The 15,347-nt window shown below is 41.3% G+C and overlaps 1 protein-coding gene across 15 annotated transcripts in view; it reads left to right on the forward strand.

The window, feature by feature from the left end:
- Positions 1-15,347, forward strand: part of LOC133049209 (ATP-binding cassette sub-family C member 4-like) — a 152,604-nt gene that overhangs the window by 49,775 nt on the left and 87,482 nt on the right. For 13 of the 15 annotated variants that reach the window (XR_009691243.1, XM_061133162.1, XM_061133165.1 and 10 more), the window contains 5 exons: positions 1,673-1,769; positions 5,046-5,243; positions 6,574-6,714; positions 7,430-7,467; positions 8,163-8,257. Coding sequence is in view for 13 of the 15 variants with exons in the window: in XM_061133162.1 (XP_060989145.1) it covers positions 1,673-1,769; positions 5,046-5,243; positions 6,574-6,714; positions 7,430-7,467; positions 8,163-8,257 (569 nt within the window). In the remaining 2 variants the exon portion in view is untranslated. Of the gene's footprint in view, positions 1-1,672; positions 1,770-5,045; positions 5,244-6,573; positions 6,715-7,429; positions 7,468-7,976; positions 8,087-8,162; positions 8,258-15,347 lie in introns of those variants that run through there. The other 2 variants (XR_009691244.1, XM_061133164.1) reach the window with 2 other exon arrangements.

Here is a 15,347-nt window from a genome sequence, read left to right on the forward strand (position 1 = left end):
GAATGAGCCACACTTCTACCTGCTGTTGTTTTCCTCAGTCATGAATTTATATCCAAGTTCACTGAGGTTCATGACTTTTACAGCTTTATGCTGTGAACACAGTGGATTCTTTCAGCTACAGAAGGTGAGGGCCTTAGATGAACTGATGCAGTCTCACCTGTGTCCAGCCATGGATCTCATCCTGGTTCAGCCCCACATCACTAGACCGCTGCCTCCTGCATCATAAGGTCTTGGGGTCTGTCCTGATCAGATTCCCATGCTGCTGTCTACACAGCTCACCCTCCTGTCTACATAGCTCAGTCTCCTGTTCCAGCCCTTCACAGACTTCCACCCCCCTCCCCCACCGCCCCCCCCCCCCCCCGACCCCGTAAAAGACACATTCAGGAAGCAGCTCCAGGTCCTCAGACAAACAGGATTCTTTCCGTCTGCCCCCATCAGCCTTTCCAGCTCGTCCCCATACCCACTCGGTGTCCAGCTGTGCTGGCTCTGTGGGGGTCCTTTCACACCCCCTCTGTCTGTACATACTGGGCCCTCTGTCCAGAGCAAGGGAGCAGTGCGCCAGGGCACAGAAGGAAGGTGGAAGACGGGACCTGCCATCCCCTCCTGCCCCTCCAGGGGGCGCCCGTGCCCTCTGTCCTCCCACAGCCCTAAGTGGGTGCACTTGGCCATTTATGAGTCCCCCTGCTACCCGTAAACTATGAATGCAGGAAGGTGTCTCCGTCCAGCATGTTCTGTCCCAGGAATCCTGTACCTGCTGTGCCTTCTTCCAGGATGTTTCCTCAGATATTCTCAGGGCTCCCGAGTCTTCACATCTAAGATATCAGCTGCCCTTGTTTTACCTACAGAGCACAGGTCACAGCCGAATAGCTCATTTTCTATACTTGTTAAGTGTGTCCTCTGGATGGTGCAGAGTATTGTCTTCCATCTTGACCTTGGGTGGATCCTCGGCACTTAGGACAGTGCCTGGCTTCCTCAACAAACCTCTGCTGATTGAATGAATGGAGGTGGGGACTCTGTCTGTCTTATTTGTATCACCTCCACCAAGGGATATGTTCCCTCTTGATACAGCCCTTATATAGGATTATATGTGGGATTATAGAATTAGCATGGCCTTTATATAAGAATAACTGTTATACAACTGGTTGCTGACTCAAGCCTTTCTATGACATGACTTGAAAAGTTTTAAAACTTGGAAAATAGTGTATTTTTCTAGTTATTTGGATAAAAACATTATTTACAAAAAATTCAAAGCCATCAACTGATCACTTCATTGTAATTATTTGTATTACTGCATCTGTGATGGGATGTTAGGAAGAAAACATCTTAAAACTTTGGGTTGATTCATCTTGGACGTAACACCCAAATAATAGGACGAAACATGCAAATAATTGTTAAGCTGAGTTTTAGTGGAAAAGACTTAACTGTTAGGGCCTCCTTCAGTGGACAGGTTTTAATAAATTTTTGTAGCACTAGATTCAAATTTGCTACTAATAAATTTAAGATCTATTTGGATTAATTGACTTTTTATTTAATTTTTATTATTGACTTGGCATTTAAACTAAAGATCTTTAACTGCTGTGTGGTCTTTGTCTCACTGATTTCAAAATATAAGCTTTCAGTTTGACGCATTCCATGAATGTGCTTTTGCTTTCTGTACCTTTTACATTTGTAGGTGTATTCATCAGGCCTTGAAGGAGAAGATCACAATTTTAGTCACTCATCAGTTGCAACACCTAAAAGATGCAAGTCAGATTCTGATATTGAAAGATGTAAGTAATTTCTAGAAGTCTGTGGAATTGCTAGCACTCAGGTATGTTGAAGGACAGAACTCCCCACAGGTCACTCTCCTGGGTTCATGGTAAACGCATTCTTCTCCCTCAGTTTTTTGCCTCCTTCTTCTCAGAGCTGGTGTTCATGCCTTGGAGGATGAACCTAAAGCCCTGTAGAAATGTCACTATTACACTGTAAGCCACATAAACCCTAAAGTGTATAAAAGTGCAACCACAAGGTTATTGAATCATCACTGTCCTAATGAAATTTGTTAAAGATAATGATACAGTTTTATTTAGAACTTTTTATTTTCCTCTTCCATGACTTAAGTCAAAGTGTATTACTTAGAGATTCTAAGATCTGTTGGTATCCAGGTGATTGTCACACATAGTTTGCCTGAAGAGCATCTTCCATTAGCACCAGAAGTGAGGTTGGGTATCCGAGTACCTGGGTCAGAGATGCCCTCTCTGCTGGTGTCTCCAGTTGCTGGTCTCCCTGCCCAGGTCTCTATGTGCTCGATATGTGTGGGAGCCTGTGCGGCAGGAGGACAAGGCCCTGCCTTCGTGGGGCTCCTGTTCTTATGGGGAGAATGTGACAAAGAAGGTGACATGCTGGCCTCCCTGAGGAGCTGGTGCCTCACTGGGTCTGAGTGACATGAAGGTGGAGGCCACACAGTCACCTAGGGGAGGGGGTCTGAGGCAGGGGGTCTTGAAGGAGCTGACCTGGCAGGTTGGAGGAACAGCAGGAAGACCAGCGTGTCTGAGGAGAGTGAGCAGGGGGACGGGAGGGAGCTGGTCTCCAGGCAGTGAGCAGGGGACCGGAAGTGGGATGGAAGCCTTGGATGGTCCAGAACGGAAGAGGGATGAGGTCTGATGTGGGAGTTAAGCTATTTCTCTAATGGTCAATGGAGGGGTGACAACAGAAGCAGTTAGGAGTCTTAGTCAAGCGAGAAGACAGAAATGTGGGCTCAGGCTAGAGTATCAGTTTCTAGAGCTGCCATAACCAAGTACTGCAAGCTGGGTGACTTAAAACAATAGAAATTTATGATCTCCCTGTTCTGGAAGCTACAAGTTCCAAATCCAGGTGCTGGCAGGGCCATGCTCTCCCTGAAGGCTCCAGGGGAGAATCCTTCCCTCCAGCCTCTGGTGTTCACCAGCCTTCCTTGGTGTTCCTTGGCTTCCAGCTGCAGCACTGTGGTCTCTGCCTCTGATGTCACATGGCCATTGTCCCTGTGTCAGTATGGGTCTCTTCTATTCTCATAGCAACATCAGTCTTACTGGCTTTAGGGTCATCATGATCCTTGCGATCTTATCTTAACTGAATTACATTTGCAAAGACTCTGTATACAAATAAGATCATGTTCACAGCTGTCATGTTTGAACACATCTTTTATCTTTTTGAGGAGGGGGCACCATCCAACCCACAACTCCTAGCATGACCAGGGGTGGGATGGAGATTAGTGAGAAGTTTTCAGACTTGGTGGTCATTTGATGCTTCATTCCTTGGCTCATTTACCTCTGGGTCTCAGCACCTTTGTTGTTAACCTCTGACTGCTCCATGGGCCCTTGGTCAGATCCCTGAGTTTTGAAATGAATCTCTGCTCCAAGAAAGATTATTAAAATACAGAACCCCTGCCTCTCTGGAAGCAGTTCCATGTGTTAACTCCTCTCCACTCCTCTAGGAATGGGGGGAGGAGCTAAAGTTTCTCAAGCTTGAGGGCAGTTGATTTCATGTGCAAAGGGGGCGATTCTAGTGTGTAAACCCAAGTGTTGACAGTATTATGAGCACAGGATCAGTGGGCAGAATAACCTATTTAGCCAGTCCCTAGATGTTTTGGGGTCACCTTATTGCTTTCTTTGAGGAGACTACACCCAATTTTAGTACTCACAAAGCAGCTATTTGCCCCCTGGTGAGCACCCCAGCATGAGTTGGGATTCATCTTTGCTGTTTGTTTGGTTCCTCTGTTCACAGCAGATGGGGGATGGCTGCCCTTTCATCCCCCTGGAATTGTCAGTGCTTGACCCTTGAGTGAAATTGCTGTCTTTGTACTACCAGTCATTTCATTGTGCATATTACTGATCTGAGGGGGTGAGTGGTGATTTCATTAAAGAGGAGTGTGAATTTTGCCACCCAAGTGGAACAAGACCGGATATATCCTGCTTAATTTTCTACTTCTGCAGTATCAGATGGTACCCAAAGGCTTCCCTGCATTTCTCCCAGTGGACCACCTCAGGCAACAGAATGAGAGGGGTCCCAGTGATGGTCCTGGCCATCTCCCTCCACCTGAGCTGCCTTAACCGCAGCTGCTCTCATTTGATGTGTTTTGCATCCTGAGATTTTTTTTTTCCCTGATGTTTTATTTGCTACTAAGTGAATCAGCTGAGTCTAGTTTCATGGGGTCAGAAAATAGTGAAACATCTACACATTATTTTATATAACTTTTAAGGGAGGGAAACTGTGCAAGGATGTGTCATATGTGTTCAAAGAAAATGATTTGATTGACTGTAGCTTAAGCAGTTGCCTGTTTTGGGGAAGCCTAGTTGGCCGCATGTGGTTGGTTGTTCCTAAGTTTTTTCTCGGATCTGAGTACATTGATTCTGGCTTAGGTTTTGGTTTGTGGGCACAGACTGGTAAGGCTTTAGAGTCACTCCAGTCCCATGGCCTCCTTGTTTAATTACTTTAAAAGGTGGAATATTGAATTTTCAGTTGGGAACTTGCTGAGTGTGTGGGGACAGTTGTAGACCATGGAGATGCCTCTCATGGGTTTTCTGTCTGGGGCTGGTTCCTATTATCCCAGTGGGGCACATGATAGTATGACAGTGACAGTGGTCACTGAAGATTTAATGAGTGACTCTTACCTATATGCAGATGTACTTGTGCCCACCTCTGGGTTAAGTTTAAATTTCTTTCCTGGAATTGTCACATGAGGCTTCTCTCAATCCCCATGTTATCTAAAAAGACTGTGCTGGTCCTCCCACCAACCTCTGTACTTCCTTCTTCCCTAAGTGCCCAGGGTAGTCATGTCAACAGCCTCCAAAGCACAAGTTTCTTTCACATCCCCCAGCACCTAACACAGGGACAGGGTTTGGCAGAGAACCCAATGATCAGTTCTGTACTGAGTTGACTGAACTAGATTTCTCAACAAGAATTCTAAAACCAGGGATCATTTTTTTCAAAAATGTTAATTTAAGATCAAATCATTTTTATTGATTAGTATTTAAGTTGGTTTAATATTATCAGATATAAATTAATTCCTCTCAACTTTTTTATTTTAGGGGATAGTGGTGGAAAGAGGAACTTACTCTGAGTTCCTAAAATCCGGGATAGATATTTTTTCCCATTTTGAGAAGGGGAATGAGCAGTCTGAACCATCTCCAGTGCCAGGAACTCCCACTATGAACTCTGAGTCTTTGGTTCAGTCTCTCCAATCTCCCAGACCCTCACTGAAAGATGCGGCTCCAGAAGACCAAGAAGTGAGTTTCTCATCCTGTAGTATGCCTGGGTCTGTCTGCTCTTGGTGGTCTTATGGACCTTCAGCCTGCTCATGACATCTTCGTTTGTCTCAAAGTAGACCCTAAAGTTCCCAAAGTCTTGTTCCATGGAATTGATAGAAGAGCATGAAGGAATCAAGCCTGCTCGGGGTTCCCCTTTGAGTATAGGATGGAGACTCTTATGGAGATCAGTAGTGGTGCACTGCAATGAATTTCTGAGTGAATGTGGCTCACACTGATTGAGGACTCTTCAGTTTGCCATATTTACATCCTACTCATGCTGGTGGCCCCTGGCTTCCCTTAGGCATCCAGAGGCTTAAGGTGAAGACCCCCTTAGACTGAGTCCTGCTGAGTCATGTTAAATCATCTACTTTTCCTCTATGTTGGAATGTTCTAGCACTCATGTGACTGATGGTATTATTTTGCCTCTGTGTCAGATGGTTTGTGATAGGCCAGAGGTAACGTGTGCGAAGGACCTGACACACTAACATTTCGGTGTTAGTTCCCATCCTTCTTTCTTACCCATCAAGACCTAGAACCACATCTTATCGACCTTGAATCCCAGTGGCCAGGAAAGAGCCGAGGACACGCTAGGCTTCTATGACTCTATAATGCATTCTAAGTCCTCCAGACAGAAATGCACTAGATCTCCCTTAAAAATATACACAGATATTCCTTGATATCCAAACCCAGGAGCCTGGAATGATTCTGATAAGTTATTCAGATTAGCCATTCACTTTCTAAACTCAGGAATCATTCTCTGAAACTTAGGAACCAAATAGATTCAGATCATATGCTTGCAATGTGTTATGTAAACTCCTATTTACTGTAACTCTCTGTGAACTCAGTTTACTATATTTGGCTTGTACTTTGAGCCCCAAGTATGTTTTATATTTCTATCATTGAATAACACAGGTCATCTGGAGTGATACATTAGCTCCATATCATTTTGTGTGTCATTTTAGAGGAAGTTTCTGCATCTATACATTAATTGATTTTGTTGTGTGGGTGTTGAGTCATGTTCTATTTTAAGTAAAGCTTCCCAACAGTGAATAACCTCATGTGAATGATGTTTGATTATTTTTCATGGATTCCTATGAGTGGGATGGCTAGGTCCAGGGGTAAACAGATATGTGGTTTGGCCAGATATTCCCACACCCTTCTCCATAGGAGATGGACCATTCTGCACTCCTACCAGTGTATGAAATGTGTCTGTTTCCCACAGCTTTGCAGAGGAGGACATTGTTGAACTCTTGAAATTTGGGGTTAATTTTTTAAAATTTCATCTCTCACTGTCATTTTTTCCTTTTAGACTGAGAATATACAGGTTGTACTACCTCTAGAGGACCATTTGGAAAGAAACGTTGGTTTTAAGACCTATAAAAACTACTTTACAGCTAGTGCTCACTGGCCTGTCATCATCTTCCTTATTCTAATAAACATCGCAGCTCAGGTATGTAAGGGCATTTATTTTGATTTGTGCACTCAGCTATTTATATTGTATTTTATAATTCTTTTAAAATATTTGTATTAAGAGATTTATCTCAAAGACGTGGCTCATGCAGTTGTGGGCCTAGCTTGGTGAATGTGAAATCAGAAAGGCAGGCCTGCAGACTGAAATCTCAGACAGGAGCTGACCCTGATGTCTTGAGGCAGGATTTCTTCCTCCTCCAGGATGTCTCAGGTTTTGCTCTAAGGGCCTTTGCCTGACTGGATGAGGCAACCAGAGTTGAGAGTGATCTCGTCTACTTAAGTTCTGATGATGGATGTGAGCCACATCCACAAAATACCTTCAGAGCAACATCTAGATGGGTATTTAGTTGAATCACTGGAGACTGGCCCAGCCAAGCTGACACCCAGAACTTTTTTTGCTTTGAAAAATCCCAACATTTGTTCTGTTATTACCGACTTTGAGTCCACTTGGATTTGCACTGAAGTACATTATATTTGGGGAGCTAAGTCTTCTGGGGAAAAGGGGGATATCTTTTAAAGAGTTTAAAATGCAGCATGCCCTCACCTGAGCTGTGGTCATTGGGGTGAGGGGCTTGGCACAGACCTGAGCTGGAAGGACCACCTCCGTGTCCTGGAGCCTTCCCATTCTCCATCCTGGTAAGCGGGGCTGAGGCTCAGTGACATCAGAATCTGAGTGACTGTGTTTCCTGCTCCAGGTCGCCTACACCCTGCAAGACTGGTGGCTTGCATACTGGTGAGTGATTCCTGGTCTGACCTAAAGTGCTGTGAAATCTACATGGAGCCTCACTTTCCCACAGAGTCAGGGGGAGACATGGGGCTAGTTCAGCCTACTCTTCTGAGCCTCACGTAGTTTCCCTGAACAAAAATGAAAGTTCCTGCGGGTGGTGTGTGATCCCTTCATGGTCTCTCCTCATGTCCCTCCCTTTAGCAACTTCTTCACAGACAATTTTTTTTAAATTTTTTTGAACTTTTAATATTGTATTGGGAAATGGTCGATCAACAATGGTGTGATAGTTTCTTTTGAATAGCGAAGGGATGCAGCCATACATATACATGTATCCATTCTCCCCCAAACTTCCCTCCCATCTGCCACATAACATTCAGCAGAGTTCCATGTGTTATACAATAAGTCCTTGTTGGTTACCTGCTTTAAATCTAGCAGTTTGTGCATGAACATCCTAACTCTCTAACTATCCTTCCCCTTGGCAACCATAAGTTCATTTTCTAACTCTGTCTTCACAGATAATTTTGAAAACTGAAAGTCGTGATTCAGATTTTTAAAAGGGAGATACACACAGGGCCTTTCAAACTGGGAAACATTTTCCAGCATAATATACATTTCTTGAATTGAGGTAATTTTTTTTTGTGATATCTGTGTAAAGTCTATGCATATCTATCGTGTAATATTTTTAATTTTCTGTTCCATAGGGCGAATGTACAAAGTGACCTATATTTGGGGGGATATTTAAAAGAAGATGAAGATGTAGTATTTGTTCTGAACTGGTGCTTTGGAGTTTATTCAGGTAAAGTTGAGTCATCTGCTCTAGAATACCAGAGTGTAAGGTGCTTACAATGAGTCTGTGTGAGCAACGAGGGCTTTCAGAGTAATTCAGTAATGTTTTAATAGATTAAGTATCTAAATCGCATTTATTCTGTGAATTAATTAGAATAATTATTTTAAAGATCTACTAGGAGTCTCACAGAATCGGACATGACTGAAGCGACTTAGCAACAGCAGCAGCAGAAGAAAAAAAGTTGCATGAAGACTCTTAAATTGTTCCATACTGGATTTTGGTAGTTAAGGCAGGATTGCATATTGAGAAAATCAGCCACTGGAAATATGTAGCTACTGTGTATTCTAATAGGTGCTTTAGCTAAATCTTATATCATTATATGGATGGGGAAGGGGAATAGAAATGAATCCCCACCCTGTGGTTCAGGTTGTTCCAATTCTGTCTGAATAAACCCTGGCTTTTATTGATCTTGGATGAAATCATCTAGCAGTGTGGGCCCCAGGTGAAAGCATTACTCCCTCCCAGGTATGCAAAGCTCCCCTTTCCACACTGCTCATCTCCTGGGCTTCACTAATAACTTGAGAAGCTAAGCAGAGGACGTCCAGTGTCTGGAATTAGGATTCCTTCTCTTTCTTACCCTGAGATCACAGTGTTACCTCCTCCCCAACTGTGTGATTAATTCAAAATTTGGCTTGCCAGACTAATATTAACCATTAACATGACTCTCTCTATTCACAAGAATATTTAGAATATATATAGCATAGAATTGCATACTATTTAAAGGATGTCTTTAACAAAAATGTTAAATGCTTTCTTTATCCATTCATCTGTTGATGGACATTTAAGTTGCTTCCATGTCCTAGCTTTTGTAAATAGTGTTGCTGTGAATACTGGGGTGCATGTGTCTTTTTGAATTATGGTTTTCTCAGGGTATATGCCCAGTAGTGGGATTGCTGGGTCATATGGTGGTTCTATTTTCAGTTTCTTAAGGAACTTCCATATTGTTCTCCATAGTGACTGTAGCAAATTACATTCCTACTAACAGTGCAAATAGGTTCCCTTTTTCCACACCTTCTCTAGCATTTATTGTTTGTATACTTTTTGATGAGGCATTCTGACTTGTGTGAGGTAATACTTTATTAGAGTTTTGATCTGTGTTTCTCAAATAACAATATCGAGCATCTTTTCATGTGCCTCTTGACCATCTGTATGTCTTCTTTGGAGAAAGGTCTATATACGTCTTCTGCCCATTTTTTGATTGAGTTTTTTTTTTTTTTTTTTAAGCTGGATGAGCTGTTTGTATATTGTGGAGATTAATCCCTGGTCAGTTACTTATTTTGTAATTATTTTCTCCCATTCTCAGGGCTGTCTTTTCATCTCATTTGTGGTACATACAGACACTGAATCAGGGGAGGGGAGCTCTCTGGGTAGCTCAAATGGTAAAGAATATGCCTGCAATGCTGGAGACCTGAGTTTCATCCCTGGGTCAGGAGGAAACCCTGGATAAGGGAGTGGCAACCCACTCCAGCATTCATGCTTGGAGAATTCCATGGAAAGAGGAACCTGGCAGGCTATTGTCTATGGGGTTACAAAGAATTAGACATGAGTGAGTGACTAACACACATGTACACTGGAATATTACTTATCCACAGAAAGGAATGAAATTGGGTCATTTGTGAGATGTGGATGGACCTAGAGTCTGTCATACAAAGTAAAGTATGTCAGAAAGAGAAAAACAGAAAAAATACTTGTACTAATGCATACATATGGAATCTAGCCTCTTCACTGATCACTGCCTTATCATGGTGAAGGGGTTTGTGTAAGTCAATGGAGCTATGAGCTGTGCCATGTAGGGCCACCGAAGATGGATGGGTCATAGTGGAGAGTTCTGACAAAATATAATCCACTGGAGGAGAGAATGGAAAACCACTCTAGTGTACTAGCCACGAGAAACCCATGAACTGCATAAAAAGGCAAAAAGATATAACACCAAAAGATTAGCCCCCAGGTCAGAAGGTGTCCATTAAGCTACTGGGGAAGAGCAAAAGACAACTACTAATAGCGCCAGACAGAATGAAGTGGCTGGGTCAAACTGGAAACGATGCTCAGTTGTGGATGTGTCTGTTGGTGAAAGTAAAATCGGATGCTATAAAAAACAGCATTGCATAGGAACCTGGAATGTTAGGTCCATGAATCAAGGAAAATTGGATGTGGTCAAGCAGGAGATGTTAAGAGTAAACATAAACATCTTAGGAATCAGTAAACTAAAATGGACGGGAATGGGTGAATTTAATTCAGATGACCATTATATCTACTGCTGTGGGCAAGAATCACTTAGAAGAAATGGAATAGCCCTCATAATCAACAAAAGTCCAAAATGCAGTTCTTGGGTGCAACCTTAAAAACAACAGAATGATCTCAGTTCATTTCCAAGGCAAACCATTCAACATCTCAATAATCCAAGTCCCAACTACTGACGCCAAAGAAGCTAAAGTTGATCAGTTCTATGAAGACCTAGAAGACCTTCTAGAACTAAATGCAGAGTTCAGAGAATAGCAAGGAGAGACTGGAAGCCCTTCTTCAATGGACAATACAAAAAAATAGAGGAAAACAACAGAAAGGATAAGGCTAGAGATCTCTTCAAGAAAATTGGAAATATCAAAGGAACATTTCATCCGAAGATGGGCACAATAAAGGACAGAAATGGTAAAGACCTAATTGAAGCAGAAGCGATCAAGAAGAGATGGAAAGAATACACAGAAGAACTATACAATAAAAGTCTTAATGACCTGGATAACCACAATCATGTCGTTTCTCACTCAGAGACAGACGTTCTGGAGTGCGAAGTCAAGTGAGCCTTAGGACGCACTGCTGCATGTAAAACTAGTAGAGGTGATGGAATTCCAACAGAGCTATTTAAAATCCTAAAAGATTTAAAGTGCTATTAAAATGCTGCACTCAATATGTCAGCAAATTTGGAAAACCCAACTGTGACCACAGGACTGGAAAAGGTCAATCCTTACCCAAATTCCCAAGATGGGCAGTACTACAGAATGTTCAACCCACCAGACAATTGTGCTCATCTCCCATGCGAGTAACGTTATGCTCAAAATCCTTCAAGCTATGTTTCAGCATTATGTGAACTGAGAACTTCCAGATGTTCAAGCTGGGTTTAGAAAAGGTAGAGGAACCAGAGATCAAATTGCCAACATTTGCTGGTTCATAGAAAAAGCGAGGGGATTCCAGAAAAACATCTACCTCTATTTCAGTAACTAAGCTATAGCCTTTGATTGTGTTTATCATAACAAACTATGGAAAACTCTTAAAGAGATTGGAATACCAGACCATCTTACCTGTCTCCTGAGAAACCTGTATGCAGATCTTGAAGCAACAGTTAGAACCCTGTATGGAACAACTGATTGGTTCAGGATTGAGAAAGGAGTACAATGAGATTGTTTATTGTCACCCTGTTTATTTAACTTATACACAGAGCACATCTTGTGAAATGCCGGGGTGGATGGTTTACAAGCTAGAATCAAGATTGCTGGAGAATATCAGCCTCAGATATGTGGGTGATAGCACTCAAATGGCAGAAAGCAAAAAGGAACTAAAGAGCCTCTTGATAAGGGTGAAGAAGGAGGGTGAAAAAATCAACATAAAACTGAATATTAAAAAAAAAAAAAAAACAAAAAACTAAGATCATGCATCTAGTCCCATCACTTCACACAAACAGAAGGGGAAAATATGTGCACAGTGACAGATTCCCTCTTCTTGGGCTCTAAAATCACTGTAGATTGTGACTGCAGCCATGGAATTAGAAGACAGTTGCTTCTTGGCAGGAAAGCTATGACAAACCTTGACAGTGTATTAAAAAGCAGAGACATCACTTTGCTGACAAAGGTCTGTATACTCAAGGCTATGTTCTTTCGAGTAGTCATGCGCGGATGTGAGAGCTGTACAATAAAGAAGGCTGAACACTGAAGAATTGATGCTTTAGAACTCTGGTGCTAGAGAAGACTTGAGATTGAGAGTCCCTTGGATAGCAGGGAGATCAAACCAGTCACTTAAAAGAAATCAACCCTAAATACTCACTGGAAGTACTGATGCTGAAGCTGAAGATCCAATACTTTGGACTCCTGATGCAAGCAGCTGACTCACTGGAAAAGACCCTGATGCTAGGAAAGGTTGAAGGCAGAATGACAAGAGGGTGACAGAGGATGAGCTGGTTGGATCGCATCACCAATTCATGAACTTGGGCAAACACCGGGAGGTGGTGAGGGACAGGGAAGCCTGGTGTGCTGCAGTCAATGGGGTTACGAAGTGTTGGACATGACTTGGTGACTGAACAAACAACAACAGCAACATGGAATTGAGAAAAATGGTACAGATGATCCTATTTGCAGGGGATGACTAGAGTCACAGTTGTAAAGAATAGATGTTTGGACACAGAGCGGGAATGGGGAGGTGAGGGAAATAAATTGAAAGATTAGGACTGACACATACACACTACCATGTGTGAAACAGACAGCTAGTGGGAAGCTGCTGTATAGCACAGGGTGCTCAGCTCAGTGCTCTGCGATGACCTAGAGGGGACGGATGGGGGGAAGGGAGGTCCAAGAGGGAAGGGATATATGTATGCATATAGCTGATTTACTTTGTTGAATAGCAGAAACTAACACAACATTGTAAAGTAACTATACCCCAATAATTTTTTAAAAATGAGTAAAAATTAAAATCTCCTCACAGGAAATGCTTGTAAAAGTTTTCTGCAAAAGTAAGTTATGTAAAAATCCACTAATTGAAATTTGGTATTTATTTTATTTTATTTTTATTTTTTTTCATTTCCAGTGGTTTATTTTTTTATTTATTTAATTTATTTATTTATCTTTCTTCCCAGTTATTTTTATTAGTTGGAGGCTAATTACTTTACAATATTGTAGTGGTTTTTGCCATACACTGACATGAATCAGCCATGGATTTACATGTGTTCCCCATCCTGAACCCCCCTCCCACCTCCCTCCCCATCCCATCCCTCTGGGTCATCCCAGTGCACCAGCCCTGAGCACTTGTCTCATGCATCCAACCTGGACTGGCGATCTGTTTCACACTTGATAATATACATGTTTCGATGCTGTTCTCTCAGATCATCCCACCCTCGCCTTCTCTCATAGAGTCCAAAAGTCTGTTCTGTACATCTGTGTCTCTTTTTCTGTCTTGCATATGGGGTTATCATTACCATCTTTCTAAGTTCCATATATATGTGTTAGTATACTGTATTGGTCTTTATCTTTCTGGCTTACTTCACTCTGTATAATGGACTCCAGTTTTATCCATCTCATTAGAACTGATTCAAATGCATTCTTTTTAATGGCTGAGTAATATTCCATTGTGTATATGTACCACAGCTTTCTTATCCATTTGTTATGACATGATCCTCTGCATCGAAAACCCGAAAGACTCTACCAGAAAATTACTAGAGCTAATCAATGAATATAGTAAAGTTGCAAGATATGAAATTAACACACAGAAATCCCTTGCATTTCTATACACTAACAATGAGAAAACAGAAAGAGAAATTAAGGAAACAATACCATTCACCATTGCAACAAAAAGAATAAAATACTTAGGAGTATATCTACCTAAAGAAACAAAAGACCTATACATAGAAAACTATAAAACACTGATGAAAGAAATCAAAGAGGACACAAATAGATGGAGAAAGATACTGTGTTCATGGTTGGAAGAATCAATACTGTGAACATGAGTATACCACCCAAAGGAATCTATAGATTCAATGGAATCCCTATCAAGCTACCAATGGTATTCTTCACAGAACTAGAACAAATAAATTCACAATTTGTATGGAAATACAAAAAACCTCAAATAGCCAAAGCAATCTTGAGAAAGAAGAATGGAACTGGAGGAATCAACCTGCCTGACTTCAGGCTCTACTACAAAGCCACAGTCATCAAGACAGTATGGTACTGGCACAAAGACAGAAATATAGATCAATGGAACAAAATAGAAAGCCCAGAGATAAATCCATGTACCTATGGACAACTTATCTTTGACAAAGGAGGCAAGAATATACAATGGAAAAAAGACAACCTCTTTAACAAGTGGTGCTGGGAAAACTGGTCAACCACTTGTAAAAGAATGAAACTAGAACACTTTCTAACACCATACACAAAAATAAACTCAAAATGGTATTTATTTTATTAATCACTTGATAAGAAGTTTGAATCTACCAGCTTTTTACCTTCTGAATTGGTGGACAATGAGGGTGTAAAGAAGAAGGAAGGGATTCTGTTCCACATTCATTTAGGATTGTGGGCTAAGGCAAATGCCTATTGGTGGAATTCAAGAATTTAAGCAGCCTTCAGTATTTAAGTAACACTGATGTTTCAGCTGAATGGAAAAAGTACTTGATGGAATATATATTGCTGAGGTTATCTCCACTCAATATCACATTATGAGTTGAATACATGTTTGGAGGGCTATTTTAATTTTTATATGCATAGTAGTGCTGATTTATATCATTGATAATACATAAATTTAAATGATTATATTTATTTATAAATGCTTTGGGCTTCTATTAAATAGTGAGAGATTAGATTACCTTGTTTAGGTTATCTCATGTCAAAATATAATTTGTAGTTTCTTGCAGTTCAGTTATTTAAGAGATTGTCCACTTGCAACTTAACATGGTCTTTTCCTGCTCTTTATAGCTACTTGGGCATAGAAGTAGCTACTTTATTTTTAATATTTTAAATTTTTATTAATTTTTATTGTACTTGCTTTCCAATGTTGTGTTAGTTTCTGTTGTACAGCCAAGTGAACCATTGAACATATATCCTCTTTTTGGATTTCCTCCCCAATTAGGTCACCACAAAGAATTAAGTAGAGTTTCCTGTGTTATATAGTAGGTTCTTAAAAAGCTACTTTACATGGAAGTAAATTTCCTTGTAAATTACAAGGAAATGGTAGATCATTTCTCCTTTTCCCTGTTAATTCATGTGCTGGTAGCAAAGCATTGGAGAAGGGAATGGCAACCCACTCCAGTATTCTTGCCTGGAAAATTCCATGGTTAGAAGAGCCT

This window comes from Dama dama, chromosome 30 (genome assembly GCF_033118175.1).
Source record: "Dama dama isolate Ldn47 chromosome 30, ASM3311817v1, whole genome shotgun sequence".
In the NCBI taxonomy this organism is placed as follows: Eukaryota; Metazoa; Chordata; class Mammalia; order Artiodactyla; family Cervidae; genus Dama; species Dama dama.